Consider the following 16,227-nt stretch of genomic DNA (forward strand, 5'->3'; position numbering starts at 1 on the left):
CACCTCTTTGCTTCCAATTCCTTTGCTGGGTTGGTCCTGCCTGTTCTCTTTCCTGATTACTAACCTCCCCTCCCCTTTCCCTCTCTCTCTCAATGTCTCTCCCCCCGGAGCCCCCTACCCCAGGCTTTTCTTCCTTCTGTCTCCTTTCCTCTCCGACTCTGGGTCCCCTCTCCTCCTCTTCGCTTGGTTCAGCAAGATAAACATTTGTGGAGCAGCTACAGTAAACCGGGGGCTGTGAGGGTGACAGGATGGAAAGACAAACAAGACGGGTTGTACTCACCCCTTCCTGCCCTGCTCTGTTGTTCTCTGTGTCTCTCTCCACGTCCCTCCCCTCCTCGCTCAGCATCTTGTCTCTCTCTTCTGTTTCGCAGGCCGGTTGAACCAACTCTTCCCTGCTTTGTACCAGGCGCCCTGCTAGGTGTTGTGGATGCAAACCGGACCAAGATGAGGTCTCTGCTGTCTCAGAATCTCCTGGTGTTTCTCTCTCTCTTCTTTTTTTTCTTCCTCTGACTTCCTTCCTCTCACTCCTCCCAAACCCTTACCGCCATTGTCCATCGCCTTCGCCCAATCTCAGGCTTCAGCCTCCCAAACGAGAGAGGCAGGGTGCTAATCTCATGGCCCCCTCCACTGATGGGGCCAGGCCCAGCCGTGTTGCCCGACAGTGCTGGAGCCGCTGGCTGGGAACAGCTGATGCATGTGGACAGACAGGATCCAAAAGGCCCTTGCCCCTGCTGGCCTCCGCCCAGAACTGCTGATCAGCCAGATATGTCTGACTGCACAGGAGCAGTTCTGAGAGGCCTCAGCCCTGCGGGCAGTCAGGAAAGGCTGATGCGGGTGGACACATGATCAGGAGCAGGACGGAAAGTTCTCTGGCTGGCTCTGAGCTGGGCTGGCTGATTGGAATGGACGTGCGGGGTCACTGGTTGGCTGGACACTGGCGCGTGGGGGGCAGAGGGGACTGAAGGAGGATGTTGCCCAGGTGTTGGAAACCATGGCTAAAAAGGAAATCAGGAGTGGAGAGTGACTGGGCTGGAGGTTTCAGGACCACCCTTGCCAGGGCTGCTTTCCTGAATATCCAGGAGGCCAAGAGGAAGGCAGCTCCGGGTTCAAACCCTGGATCTGTTCACCGTGCTTAACCCCACCCCTCCCACCTCCCCAGAGTCTGTTCTACCCAAGTGAGGATGTCAGGCATGGGGCTCCCATTTCTCTTGCTGTGATTGGTTCCCCAGTGGTTATGTGATCCAATGACAGCCAAGGAGACACACGGGAAAGTCTGCTGGGGCTTCTGGGAAAACTCCTCCCTCATAAGAAGGTGATGCTGGACAATCATGGTGACATTGCAAATCCTGCAGCCTGAGGCGAAGTCAAGCCTGAGGATGTCAAGTCTGAGATGGGAAGAAATGGTGACCTTGAGGATATCATGCAGCCACCAGCATCACGCCCAGAGTGTGCCCTTCCTCGGATCTCTTATTATGTGAAATAATGACTTTGAGTGTTTAAGGCCATTTGAGCCTAAGTTGTGTTGTCTGTAACTTGCAGCCTAAAGCATCCTAAATAACAGACGAGAATCATTAGAGATCATAATGCCCACACCCCAGGATTGCTGTGAGAATTCATGAAATGATGCATTTCGCTCAGTCCATGGTACATAGAAAGCACTCGTAAACACCACTGTAATTATTACTTACATATCAATACGTTATAAACAACACATTATTTGCAGTCAGTTACACATGGGAGTCACTAGTGCTGTTTGCCAAAGGTTTCTGGTTCTCTTCCCTTGCAAGCATGATGCAGTAGTACAGACCTCTGAGATATTGTGGGTTTCGTTCCAGAGCACCACAATAAGGTGAATATTGAAATAAAGCGAGGCACATAAATCTTTTGGTTTCCCAGTGCATATAAAAATTACATTTACACTATACTGTAGTCTATACCTGAACTAAAAAATACTTTACTGTTAAAAAATGCTAACCATCATCTGAGCCTTCAGTGAGTTGTAATCTTTTCCCTTTAGTCACATCAAAGATCACTGATCACAGATCACCATAATAGATATATAATAATAACAAAGTTTGAAATATGACGAGAATTACCAAAATGTGACAGAGACAGGAAGTGAGTAAATGCTGTTGGAAAAATGGCGCCGATAGACTTGCTTGACACAGGGTTGCCACAAACCTTCCGTTTGTTAAAAAATGCAGTACCTGCGACGCACAATGAAGCAAGGCATGGCTGTTCTTGGTTCCTTCGCGGGTGGGAGAAGTCATGTGACTATTCACACAAGCTGGCCCTGTTCCCACCACCTGCCAGTACCCGAGTGGCCCCTCGTTTTGTCAGTGTTGCCCTGTGCCAGGTCCCTCAGGCCATCAGTGCTCTGGCAGCGCTGGCAAAACATCGCCTCCCTCAGTGACAGTCAGGCAGAGGTGTCCGTGGCAGAGCTGGCTGGGCTCCAAGGGTCTAGGCTATCTCTCAAGTCCACACACAGCCGTTTCCCCCCATGGTACCCACACGGCACCTGGGGGCAGCTTGCCATGTTGAAATCCTCACCAGGCCCCGTAGGACTGGTGTAGCTTGGAGCTGCTGTTTTTATCTGTCTCTTTCCTTGTGATGAATTATTTCTGGGGGGACCCAAATTGTTCGTCCTGCACTCTGGCCTTTATAGGGCTTTCCTGTAATTCCAGAAGACATGGCTCTGTGTTTCAGCCCCAGTGGCAGATGGGAGCTTACCTCAGCCCCCATGAGAAATCAGTGATTATTTTAAAAATGAAAGAAAGAAAAGTGTTGGCAATGGTGGGGAGGTATCGGAACATTTGTGCATTACTTATGGGAATGAAAAATGGTACAGGTGTCATAGAAAGCAGCACAAAGCTCAATATGGGGGGACCCTATGACCCAGCAGTCCCACTCCTGGGTCATGAGATATACGTATATATATACACACACCCAAGGGAACTGAAAACATGACCATACAAAACCTTGTCCACAGATGTTCATAGCATTATTTATAAAAGCCAAAAAGTAGAAACAACCCACTATCTACCAATGGATAAACAAAATGTGGCCTATCCAGACAATGGAATATTATTCGACCATAAAAAGTAATAAAGTGTTGAGGCATGCTCCCACGTGGGTGAACCTGGAAAGCATGAGGCAACGTGAAAGAAGCCAGTCCCCAAAGGTCACGTGTGATCTGATCCCGTTTATATAAAATGTCCAGAGTAGGCAAATCCATAGGGACAGAAAGGAAATTAGTGGCGCCCAGGGGGTAAGTGAGTAACAGGTACAGGGTTTCCTTTTGGGGTGACGAAAATGTTTTGGAACTTGATAGAGATAATGGTTGCAGAAGATTGTGAAGGTACTACACTACTGTATATAAAATAAACAATGAGGACTTACTGTATAGCACAGGGAACTATTTTCAATGTCTCGTAATAACCTATAATGGAAAAGAATAGGAAAAACTGGATATATGTATAACTGAATCACTTTGCTGTACATCTGAAACTAACTAAACTGTGTTAGTTTCAATTTAATGAAAAAGAAGTTGTGCATGTACTAAAGGCCGCCAAATTGTACACTTTTAACATGGTTAATTTTATGTTATGTGAATTTCACCTCAATTTTTAAAATATCAGTTATTAGAAATGTGTGTGGAGGAGGGGAGGGCAGGCAGGCAGGGAGGGGAGGGGCATGACATCCAGTTCCAGAAATGCCCAAGCCCCCTCCTGCCTGGCCCCAAACCAAGTCTCACACGTAGTAGGTGCCGCACAAATGTCTGTTCCTCCCCTCCCCCTCCCCACTACCTGCTCCCTTTATAAAAAGGAAAATAATTCTTTTAACCACCCTCATTGCTGTACTTGAACATTTGGACTGAGTCCTGTCTGCCTTTAGGGAAGGTCTTGTTTACCTTTGTGCCCTGACCACAAGCCTGCCCTGAGATCTGCGTTCCCTCCAGCATTGCTGGAGAAAACGCTGCCCAGCTCCAGCTCCAACCGGCATAATTACACATTATGCTGGGTCTCACTGCCACTGTTTACAGAGCCAGCATCATAATTAACTGTTTATTAGGGTCTTTCGGGCCGGCTGGGATTCCCCAGCTGCAGTGAGCTACAGTGTTTTCTGGCTGCACCTCCCTCCCCCTGCCATTCAGGAAAGACCTGGTTCTGGTGGCCGCCGGCCAGAGTCCCTGCACGCTTCAAGAAAAGTTTCTTCCCTGACAGTTCCTGAGGTTCCCTGGGCTGGAAGCTCTTTTTGGGGTGTTGAGAGGAAGTAGGGGTGGGGACAACAGCTGTGACTCTGGCCACCTCTGTCCCTCTCGGCCAGAAGGGGAGCACCTGCTACCTGCCAGACATGGAGTAGGGTGGATGGAGAGATAAGGTACCTCACAGTCTAGGTGGGGGAGGAAGAAAGAGGAGGAGGTGGTCACCTCCTGTAAGACTCTGAGCAAGACCAGCTACGGAGTTTTCGGGGTCCAGTGCAAAATGAAGATGTGGGGCCCCTTGTTAAAGTTATTGAGAATTTCAAGACAGCGACAGAGCATTAACAGGCATCACCCTTCTAAGTGCCAGGCCCTGTGGAACTGTGCGGGTGGTGCATCGGTGAAGCTGGCCCCGTCTCAGAGCATTAGTAACAGCAGGCGTGAATTGAGCACTTACTGTATGCCCATGGCAGGAGACAGCAGGGCTTAGGAACACAGATCCCAGCTCTGCCTCTTCTCTCTGTGATCGTGGACAAATTATGCAGTATCTCAGTGCCTCACCTTCCTCATCTCTGAAATGGGGGTGATACTAATAAAAAGTGTGGGTCTGTGTCTGGCGCGTAGTAACTGCTATACGAGCATTCACTGCTATTATTTAGTTTGCAAGGATGGATTCAGCTGATAGCCAGAAGAATCTAAAAGGTGGATGCTATTACTGTGCCCAGTTCCAAGTGGGGAGACCAAGGCACATACAGGTTAGATAACTTAACCTCAGTCACTCAGAGGAGAGACTCATATTTGAACCCAGAAACGCTCTAGCACCTGGGCTTTGGTGGTGGTGCTGCCATGGAAGAGGGGGAAGATCAGTGTGAAGGGGCAAGAGGGGAGGGCCTTGCGTCCATTCTCGGGGTCAGAGGGCAGAGCACAGCCCCTCAAGCACCGCACTGTGCCTGGCTCTGAGTCTGCGCTCTGTAAGCATGGGTGGAATGGAAGCTCTGATGCTCCTTTGTGCCAGGCACTGTCTTAACACTTCATTCACATCTCAATGTGTGTTTGATCATTTCCCTTGCAGATGGGGGCCTTCACCCAGCGCTATGAGATGTCTCCCCGCCAGTGTCACCCAACCAGGAAGGGGTGAGTCAGACGCTGCCCTCCCGGCTCTCTCGGATTCCAAACTCCTGGCTCTTTCCTGCTCAGCCAGCTCCCCTCCGGAAGGAAGCTCTGCCCAGAAACATGCCCGGTTGGCATTGCTCAGCCTGGGAGCCTCGGTTGGCCCGAATCCCAGTGCCACCCACGCTGCCCTTCTTCTGGGCCATAAAGATCCTCTCCTCTCACCCCTGCCTGGCCCTGGCAGGTAAAACAGCGAGACCACCCCAGGTGGTGCTCTCAATAACGCTTCCTGACAGAGGGCGGCTGCTCTAGCCCCTCATCTCCATTATCCTCTACTTTGTGGCTCTGACTGGAATCTTCCAAATCCAGATGGGCAAGGAGGGCGGAGCTGTGACTCCATGGCCGTGGGCTCCCGGGAGCTCCCAGGGAAAGCTTTCCCTAGCAGTCCCCTCAGAGCCTGTGGATTCTCGCTGTGAACAGTCCAACACCCAGCCCTGCCTTCAGAGAACCCTGGGCGTGAGTGAGGGTGGGGGGGGTGAGTTTAGCGGTAGCCCAGGCTGGCCGTTGGCTCCCTGTCCCCTGCGTGCCGTGAGAGGGAGATGGGAAAGGAGCAGAAGTCAGCTCGGAGTCAGGCATTTCCAGGGACAGTTCTGCCCCCAGAGGGGATCACTTTTTCCTCTTTGGGGGCAACCATGCGCCCACCACAATTTGCTTCTTTCTTTTTCTTTATTACTTTTTATTTGAATATAATTTGGGGCCTACAAAAAAGTTGCAAGAGCAGTACAAAGAATTCCCATATACCCTTCACCTGGATTCTCCAAATGTAAACGCTTCATCACATTTGCTTTATTCTTTTCTGTTTCTCTCTAGATAGATATATAGGAGAGAAAGATGTATTTTTTTTCAGAACCGTTTCACAGTAAGCTGCAGACAGAACACCTCTTTTACCTCTAAATACTTCAGCGTGTATTTCCTAAAAACAAATGACATTCTCTTACAATATGATATCTTACAATGTAATTACCAAAATCAGGTAATTAACACTGAGACAGCATTATAATCTAATCTACAAACTTTATTCAGATCTTGCCATTTGTCCCTAGAATGTCCTTTATAACAAAAGGAAACTCTGAACCCCATATGGCATTCGGTTGTCATATCTCTCAGCCTCTTTCAATCTAGAAGAGTTCCTTAGTTTTTCTGTCTTTGAAGACATTGACGATTTTTAAGAGAAGTGGTCAGTTAGTTGTAGAATGCCCCTCAGTTTTGGTTTGTCAGATATTTCTTCATGATTACTTTCAGGTTATACACTTTCAACTGGACGATCACAGAAATGTCCTGCATTCTTCTCAATGCCTCCTTAACAATTTGCCCCATTCTGGTGATGGGGTTAACTGTGATCACTGGGTTAAGGGGTGCCTCTATATTTTAAAGCTAAAAACAAATAGAAAAGCTTGAATTCTAGTCATACCCTCTCTAACTCCCAGCTCAGAAGCCACAAAACCCCCCACCACCAATTTGTTTGCTTACTCAGAAAAAACTTAACGTATCAGTTATCTATTGCTGCATAAGAAACCATCCCATGGCACAGTGGCTTAAAATAACAGCTATTTTATTGCTTATGATTCTGTGGATCAGGAATTCAGATGGGGCCCAGTTCTTCATCTTATGTGGCTGCACTCTGCTGGGATCTTGGCTGGGGCTAAAAGATCCAAGATGTCCTCCCTCATCTCTTTGGTAGTTGGTGTTGGCTGTCAGCTGGGGTGCTTGGTTTTCCTCCGTGTGGCCTTTCCAGCAGGATAGCTTGGGCTTCTTGACATGGTGAAAATAGAAGCTGCAAGGCCTCTGAGGGCCGAGGGCTGGAAGCTGACCAGCCTAACTTCTGCTGTGTTCTATTCTGAGGCCAGCCCTGATTCAATCAGAGGGGAGATAACCCTGCCTTTGGATGGGAGCAGGGGCAACGCTGACTGCAAAAGAGCATGTGAGATGGGATTTGTTTGCTCAGCCATCTTTGGAGATAGAGCACACCAAGGGTGCCTGCTTACTCACCCAGAATGTACAAGAGAGCTACAAATGAGGAACTGGGCAGTCGCCTTGGCTATGCCTTTCCCAGGGGAATATCAGTCCCCACGCTTGGAATGTTTCGTTTTCACTCTCCTTCTCAGTTCTGTGCAATTCCAAAAGCCTTTCTTGGGCATCTGTTATGTAGCGATAGATACGGAGCACCTACTGTGTATGCAGGGCTCAGTGCTGAGGATCGAGGCATGAAACTGAGTTAGTCCTTGATCTCCGGGAGCTCATCACCTAGAGATAAAACTGAACTATAAACGAACCTTTGCAGGTGGTTGTCAAGAATGTGGGTGTGTGAAGGGTGGACTCCAGAGAAAGGAGGGGCTAAGTGTGGCTGGGGGCACTGGGGAAGGGACATAGAAGAGACCACGCAAGAGCTGACTCGTGAAGAAGGAGCAGATGGGCAGGCCAGGCAGAGGGGGCAGCCTAGGGTGGGCGGTGGGCGTGTTGGGGAATTACCCCTACCCAGGAATGGCTGTCAGCAAGGTATAGTGGGGCCCAGGGGAGAGTGCAAAGAGATAAGACTAAGGGGTGATCACGGACTGGAGTCTACAACCTCCAATGCTGGTGTTTCTACCTCCTTCCCTTTCTTCCGTCAGAGCGTTTGCCAGCCCAGGTCTAAGTCCTTAACCCTGTAGACTCAGTAGAATCTCCATTCAATACAGACACGGGATGGGACAAGTGAGGAAGGGGGAGAAGACTCTGTAGAGAAACTTCTTTCATCTACATAACTAAGAGCTGGGAAAATGAGAGAGCAAATGCAGTCTTGGAGTTTGGAATGGGGGATGAGAGAACGGGGGAAAGGAGGGGACAACTTGCATTTGGCGCTGCTGTGGGGTTTGGACTCCATACAGTAAGGATTTGATTACTATTTGATAGCTAGACGGCAGTTCTTTGCATGCAGCTAAGTCATAGAAGGAGCCATATGGGAAGCCATAATTTATATGGGTTACATATTTTTATATACATGCACCAACAGTCATGAGGGAGGTCACAGTTTTAAAAGGAATGTATTCTTGAAAATCTTTACATAATTAAAACCTCAACGAATTCAAGCATAGCCCTGAACGGGGTGGTGAGCCTGTCTGTTTATATCCATTAAAATGTCTCTAACACATGGCCACTATGCGCCACCGGTTAAATTTCACTCAAGCCATTCGGCTTTGAAATGATGCAATTACTGATGCCTTTTTTTTAAACTGGGAAGATTTGCATGATTCCACATTTTGCACCTAAAGGGAGGCTTTATTTCCTACATATTTTTATGTTGCAGTATTTCTTATTTCATATTCTCTCTCTCCCATGTTACACACTCACTCACACAGAAGGGAAGACATTGCAGTAGGGTGGGTGTCTTGGGAAGAATCCTGTGGTTAAGAGGGGACCTCTGAGGGTTTCTGGTGCCTCCCTCATCATGAATGAGACAATAGAGGCTTGGCAGGTTTTGTTTCCAAGATGCTACAGTGAAAGGCAATGAAAGGTAACAGAGGAAAATCCCTCACTTGAACTCAGACATGTGGACCGATTTTCCTGTTCCGGCCAAATAACATAGCAGTGGAGAACTTGGGTTTTGTAGTCTCTGCCACCTGCTAGCTTTCTGACCTTGGGCAAGGCATTTTTCACCCCTCTGAGCCTCAGTTTCCTCATCTACAAAATGTGGTTCCTAATAGCCACCTGAAGGTGGAGATAATAGGTAACATGGTTCTTCGCACAGGGCCAGACTCAGTAAATGCTCAGTACCAGGTAGCCGTCACGCTTACCGCTTACCGTTACAACATCACCTTGGCCTGTGCCTTGCTTATCTGTTTACTTTGGTTTCCCAGCCAGACTGTGACTCCCTGAGGGCTCACTGGTGTTTACAGTCCCAGCCCAGTGCACAGAGCCGACCCAGGGAATGCGGGATGTCTGCAGGACTCCACACAATGCACCCCACACAATATGGTGCAGGGAGCTGTGGGGTGGGTTACATATGCCCTTGGGGATCTTCTCCTTCTTCCTTCAAACTGCAATCCCAGGAGCTTCCTTGCTATCTCTGGGGGCAGGAGGGGAAGCAATCCCCACCTCCTCCCTTTCTGGTGAGATGTGGAACCCACGTTTCTCTGTGCCCCACCCTTCCACTCAGGGGTAGATGGAACACGCTGGTAAACGTCTTTTACCCCCAAGCACTGGGGACTCAAAGGGGCAGATCTGCATTTTAAACAACCACTGAGGAGCAAGGGCAGTGCTAAACACAGAGAAAGTGCTCACTAATGCTAATGGGCCAACTATCGAGGGAGACTTTCCTAAAGAGAATAATCTCCTACCTGCTCAACCTACAGAGGGCTGGTGCTGTCAGCACCCTAAGTATTGGTTTCTGTCCCCTAAACAAAAGTTGACAGAGACCAGAACTTGGAGAGGAAAGAAAATAACTTTTACGACACCTATTGCATCTCTGACTTCGAATCTTGCCGAATCCCTCAACTCCCAGCAGTATGACCTCCACTTTGCAGTTCAGGAAACTCCTGCTCAGAGAGGTTAAGTGACTGGTTGGAGAACACACAGCCTACAGGCTGCAAAGCTGGGATCCAGACCTGATCTGTGCCACACCAAGGCCAGTGTGCTTTCTTGCATCTTTCCCTCAGGCAGAGGCCATGAGGCCAACTCAGAGGAATGGAATGTCTGACATTCATGGGCCTCTCTGACTCCCCCAGAAGCTCCTGGGGGATCTTGACTCATGTGCAGGAAGTCAGTCCCCTCAGCCCCAGCCTGCCTCCTCCCCAAATCCACCAGATGTCTCAGCATTCTCAGAACCCACCTTGTACTCCTCGTGGTGCTTTGGTACACACTGTTCCTGAGTCTGGTTTTCCCTTTCCCCACCCCTTTTGCCTTGAAAACTCCTTTACCTCCTTAATGATCCAGATCAAGTGTCTCCCTGACCCTACACATATAACTCACACCCTTATTTTTTCTCCCATTCAAGCAAGGCTTCCATGTACCTTTGTACAGGTTGTGCACTGCACAACTCTAGAGGCACCATTTGCAAAGATCACAGTGGTATTGTCTAGATGCTCCTTTATATGAGTTGTAATAATGTCTGTTTGTGGCTCTAAATCTGAGGGTAAGGATGAAGTCGTGATAGGCACCACACCCAGTGCCTAGTACAGGGCCTACTGCTTAACAAATGTTGAATAGATGAATGAATGAATCTTACAAGATACAACTCTAATGTACGGAGACCACAAACATCCCAGTACTTGCCTTTCCAAACAAGTGTTTCCCCTGCCACAGTCATCTCTCCAGGGACTTACTCTCTTATTCCAGGAAAGCTCTCAATGCTTAAAGCCCTTTTGGAACTCCTCTCTAGGGATTTCCTTCAGAGCCAGGCTCCAAGCCATGCAAGTCATCCCTGCTCATTATTTTGCAATCACGGATCTTTTCTCACCCAGAGCGATCCCAGCCAGCTTCATCTCCTACCTTGTTCATCAGACCGGGCTCCATTTAACTTTGGGCCCCATCCAGAAAGCAAGTCCACTCTCCAAGAGCAAGGACCCGCCTGTCTCTGAGGAAACATCAGGACAAACTGCCGAGGTGCTGAAGACTAGTGAGCAGCCAGCTCCCGAAATACTGTGCCAGGGCCGCTGCGTCCGGGCAGCCTGTCTGGCCAGGGGTCGGGCTTCCCAGGGGCCTCCTCTGAAGGAGCATGCTTACTTCGCCATGTATGTTCTGGTGTGCAGACTTCAAAAATTCACTTTTAATCTCACAGCCTTGTCAGGAACTAACCGAGTGTTAGTTACTGAGCATTCACTGGGTGCTACAATTTTTATGAAAATTGTCTCCTTTAATCTTTGTAACCATTGGGTGGGATGGATCTAACTCTGCCCATTTTACAGATGAGGAAATTGAGGCTTGGAGAGGTAAAGTGACCTTCCCAGGTGCTGTACTGGGTCACTGCAGAGCTGAGACTTGGACCCGGATCTGTCTGCCTTCCAAACCAATGTTTTTTGTTGTTGTTGTTTTGTTTTACTATAAGCACCAGCATTGCCCTTTTACCCTGCAGACACTGTTTCCTGTGCTGGTTTACCATCCAGGAGGTAGAAATCTGGATTTCATGTGATTCGCCACTCGTGAGGCATTGCTGGCTCCTCTCCGTTGCCAGCAGGACGTGCTGGGCTCCTGCCCCCGGGGCTCCTCCAATGAGGTTCATTTGTGTAAATCCCTCCACACTCTTCCCTCGTCCTCCTTGTGATCACGGGCACCCAGATCTCCGGCTGGGTCAGGGGTGCTGTCACTAGATATGAAACCAGGTTCAAAATGTGGGCCACATTAGCACTAGGCTCTAAAACAGGTAAATCTCACAAACTGGATTTTTTTTTTTTGCAGTTAGATACCACAATTCTTCACCCTTGTATTCAAGAGTGTGGGTCACAGAGCATTAGTGATGAGTCTTAGTTGTTTATTAATTTCTGTCCTGAGTCCATCCTCTGTGTTCAATACATTTCAAACACACTGAGGATTGAAGACTCAATCAACACTTACTAAGCACTTCTCCATGTTCTAGAACAAGGGTCATTGATCTATAGCCCTTGGGCCCAATCTAGACAGACACCTGTTTTTGTAAATAAAGTTTCATCGGAACGCAGGCACCCCCCATTTGTTTACAGAATGTCTATGGCTGTTTCCATGCTACAAGGGCAGAGTTGAATAGTTAACTGTATGACCCTCAAGGCTGAAAATATTTACCCTCTGACTCTTTACTGAAAAAATATTGTGACTGGAACTTCTATGGTGGTCCAGTGGGTAAGGCTCCGAGCTCCCAATGCAGGGGGCCCAGGTTCGATCCCTGGTGGGGGAACTAGATCCCACATGCATGCTGCAACTAAAGATCCCACACGCCGCAACAAAGGATCCTGCATGGTACAACAAAGGATCCTGCATGCCGCACGAATATCCCGAGTGCCACAGCCAAGACCCAGTGCAGCCAAAATAAATAAATAAATAAATACTTTTTAAAAAGAAGTCTTTAAAAAAATATTGTGACCTCAGTTCTAGAAGACATTGGATGTTTTTCTGACTTCCCAGCCTCTGAACCCCCTTCTTATAATTAAGGAATCTCCCATCTAATGAGATGGGGCTCACTGCCTACCTTAGAACCTGAAAACACAGATACTCACTGCAGCGGGTTGAATAGTGGCCCCAAAAGATATGTCCACATCCTAAACCCCAGAACCTGTGAATGTGACCTTATTTGGTAAAAGGGTCTTTGCAGAAGCAATTAAGTTAAGGGTCTGGAGATGAGATCTTCCTGGATTATCCAAGTGGGCCCTAAATCCAATGGCAGATATCCTTATAAGAGACACACAGAGGAGAGACACAGAGAGAGAAGAGGAGAAGGCCATGTGAAGACAGAAGCATAGAATGGAGTGACATAGCCACAAGGAATAGTGACAGCCACCAGAGGCAGAAGAGGCAGGGAAGGATTCTTCCCTAGAACCTCCAGAGGAACGGCAGCCCTGCCAACGCCTGGAATTTGGACTTGAGGCCTGCAGAACTGTGAGAGAATAAACTTCTGTGGTTTCAAACCCCCTCGGTGGTGGTTATTTGTTACAGCAGCCACAGAAAACTAATACGCTCACTTTCCCAGCTTCCCTTGCAGTGAGGCACAGACATGTGACTCAAATCTACCAATCAGATGCACCTTCCTAGGTTAAATGGAAGCTAGCTAATGATGAGAGGAAGCAGGGACCACACCTGTCCCGTGCCTTCTCTATGCTGGCGAGAATGGCATTAGGAGCAGCTCTGTGGTGTTTTCAGAGATATCAGTGGCTGCAGTTTTAGTGGCATTGACCAGTGTCCAGAACTGTTGGTGATGACAGGCATGTTACTGTAACTGTGCCAGAGGGGACAGTAGCAGCATCTTCACTATTAGACTGCTTCTCCAGGGATTTAGGGTATAGCTCCTGGCTGCACAAACTCCAAGTTTAATTTACCAGCTGGAAATTCTGCAAGCTACCCCATATCCTCTGAGTGCATTTTCTTTTGTGATAAAATTAGCCAGAGTTTGTGTCTGTTGTCTTCAAGGCTGTACTCAAGCGGGCTTATCTCAGCTCAGAAGACCCAGTGGTTCACTCCTCTTCCCAACTCCTCATTCAGCAATGTCATGTTGGTAGCTTAAAATTGGCAGCGATGGGAGTATTTACACCATAGAAATTGGCAAGTGCTACCAATCAGAGCTTTTTATTTTTCAAGGAGTTGATTTATCAGCAGCAGTACCACAGGATCTTTCCAACTAAAGCTCTGATTGATAGCCATGGAGCATCTCATTTCATCCTTGTATCCCTCCAATAAGGTTTTTTTAAAATATATATATTTATTTATTTGTTTATTTGGTTGTGCTGGGTCTTAGTTGTGGCTCGCCGGCTCCTTAGCTGCAGCAGGCGGGCTCCTTAGTTGCGACTTGCCAGCTTCTTAGTTGCGGCACATGGGCTCCTTAGTTGTGGGATGTGAAGTCTTAGTTACAGCTTGCATGTGGTTTCTAGTTCCCTGACCAGGGATCGAACCCGGGCCCCCTGCATTGGGAGCACAGAGTCTTAACCACTGTGCCACCAGGGAAGTCCCCTGCCAATAAGATTTTACGATCATCTTTCTACAATGAGCAATCCAAGAGAGATGAAGGGATTGTTCAATGTCATATGTCTATGAGGTGATAAATGAGGGACCTGAACTTCTGATTTCCCATCCTCTAAATCAAAATAAGGCTAATGACCACTTTTTTTTTGAAAGTGAAGATTTAAAGATAGACTGCACCAAAAATCAAACAACAAAAACCACACAAACCTCCACAATACCCAAGGGACACTGTCTGGCCTAAACTCATCCAAATCACCAAGGGTCTTGCAGAAGAGGGATCCCTCCTGGCAGAAAGTTTTCAGGTGAGAGCCTGAGTTCAGAGGCGTTTCGATTAGATAGATCTGAAGTACAGTCTGCTTTGCAGTTAAAACTCCCTTGATGCTCTCAATGAAGGAGACAGCCTTCCACATTTGGAGAGGAGTAGACTGCAGGTGCAATAAACAGGCTAGAGGGAGGCAGACAGTCTCACCTTGATGCTCTCAGAGTCCAGGTCTTGCTCTGTGGGCACAGACAGATTTACCATTAGCAGGAGACATAGAGAGCCTCGGTGCTCATTTCCAGGGGAGAGATTTATAATGCCCACACAGCTGTTGGAGCGCAGCTCTAGCCAGATACCATGTGCTGGGCAGCTTCCGGTCTGAAGACACAAATTCACTCCTGCCGGCTCAGCCTGGAGTCTGGAACTTGGGAACAACAGAAGGAATCCTGTGGATGTTTCCCTGATGGAATCACACCACCTTGTCCCTTTGGCTTCCCCTGGACACGTGCTTGCCTATTGTGAAGAATGCCACATCCTGACCTCTGCCCAGAAGACGGACAGGTGCACAGGGATGCTGGGGGTGACGACAGGAGACTGCGCATGACCCCATGCCTGCGTTCCGCCGCTCCCAGCAGGTGCCTGGGGGCGCTGCTGTGGGTCAGGCTGGAAACCACCATAGAAATTGGCAAGAGCCAGAGCTTTACGCCAGCTGCAGGGGGTGGGCACCTCCAAGACAGAGTCCTGCAGTAATAAAGATAAAGGCCTCTTCTGTTTTGTGAGACGTACTATGTGTTCTACATACATGAGTTCAAATCTTTACAACAGCCCTGCTGGGCATGCACTATACCCCCATTTTTCTGATGTTGAAACAGAGGCCTGGCGAGATTAAGAAGTATAACCAAGTCCACAATCTGTAAGTGCAAAGGCAGGATCAGAACCCAGGACTATGTGATTCCAGTGCTTAGGTATTGAACAGGGTTGAACAGTGTCCCCCCAGTTCATGTCCACCCTGAACCTGTGAATGTGACCTTAGTTGGAAATAGTTTGTGATTAGTTAAGATGAGTTCAGGCTGGAGTAGGGTGGTGTCCTTGTGAGAAGAGGGAGATTTCGACACAGAGACCACAGGGAAGGCAATGATGGGAAGATGGAGGGGTTGAGACTGGGGCGATGTGTCTCCAAGGAGCACTAAGGATGGCAAGCAACCACAAAAGCTAGAAAGATCAAGGAAGTATCCTCCCCTAGAGACTTCGGTGGGAGCGTGGCCCTGCTGATGCCTTGATTATAGAATTCTGGCTTCCACAACTGTGAGAACAAATTTCTAGTGTCTTCAACCATTCAGTTTGTGGTACTTTGTTACGGCAGCCCTAGGAGACTAAAACAGCTACTTTGGGAAGATGGGCTTTCATGCCAGGGGGCCTGGGAGAGGCAGGGGAGACTGCTCACACACCCTGTCCTCTTTTGTCCTACCTTCATCTGTGCTCATCTCCTCTCTGCCAGGACCACACCTGGGAAGCTGTAGGACCAGGCTGCTTCCCGGTCCCTGACCAGAGAGAAACCCAAGAGAACTCTCACTGGGCCCGAAGACCCAAGGCCAAATGACTAGCCCCTACCCCTTCCCTTTCCTTTTCCTCAGGAACCTTCCTTAACCAACCCTGTGAGCCTCTGCAGCTGCAGGTTCGATGTAAGGCAGGGACGTTGTGGGGGAGGGAGACCCATTTCTGTCAGTAAACAGCCCTCTGGGGGCTTCTTGACTGGTAGCTGGTGGCCTGGAGGGCCTCGTGTCAATTTGGTGTGATGCTGGGCGAGTCATTTTACCTCAGAGAGGCTCCTGAGGAACCGGGCTGCACCTCAGCCTTCCAAAAAGAGGTCCTACAGGCAGGGACGCCCTCCAAGTGACAGCTCGGCAATGTTCTTCTTCTTATGTTCTTGTTTGTTTGTCTGGGATTGAAAAGCCCTCTGCTGTCACCCTGTGTCTCTGGG

At 48.6% G+C, this 16,227-nt stretch overlaps 1 protein-coding gene across 8 annotated transcripts in view; it reads left to right on the plus strand.

Annotated features, from left to right (window-relative positions):
• Positions 1-16,227, plus strand: part of SPRING1 (SREBF pathway regulator in golgi 1) — a 336,951-nt gene that overhangs the window by 213,924 nt on the left and 106,800 nt on the right. For all 8 annotated transcript variants that reach the window (XM_060028104.1, XM_060028103.1, XM_060028100.1 and 5 more), the window contains one exon: positions 5,274-5,335. In XM_060028104.1, the coding sequence (XP_059884087.1) occupies positions 5,274-5,335 (62 nt within the window). The remainder of the gene's footprint in view (positions 1-5,273; positions 5,336-16,227) is intronic.

Source organism: Delphinus delphis, chromosome 13 (genome assembly GCF_949987515.2).
Source record: "Delphinus delphis chromosome 13, mDelDel1.2, whole genome shotgun sequence".
NCBI classification, from domain to species: domain Eukaryota; kingdom Metazoa; phylum Chordata; class Mammalia; order Artiodactyla; family Delphinidae; genus Delphinus; species Delphinus delphis.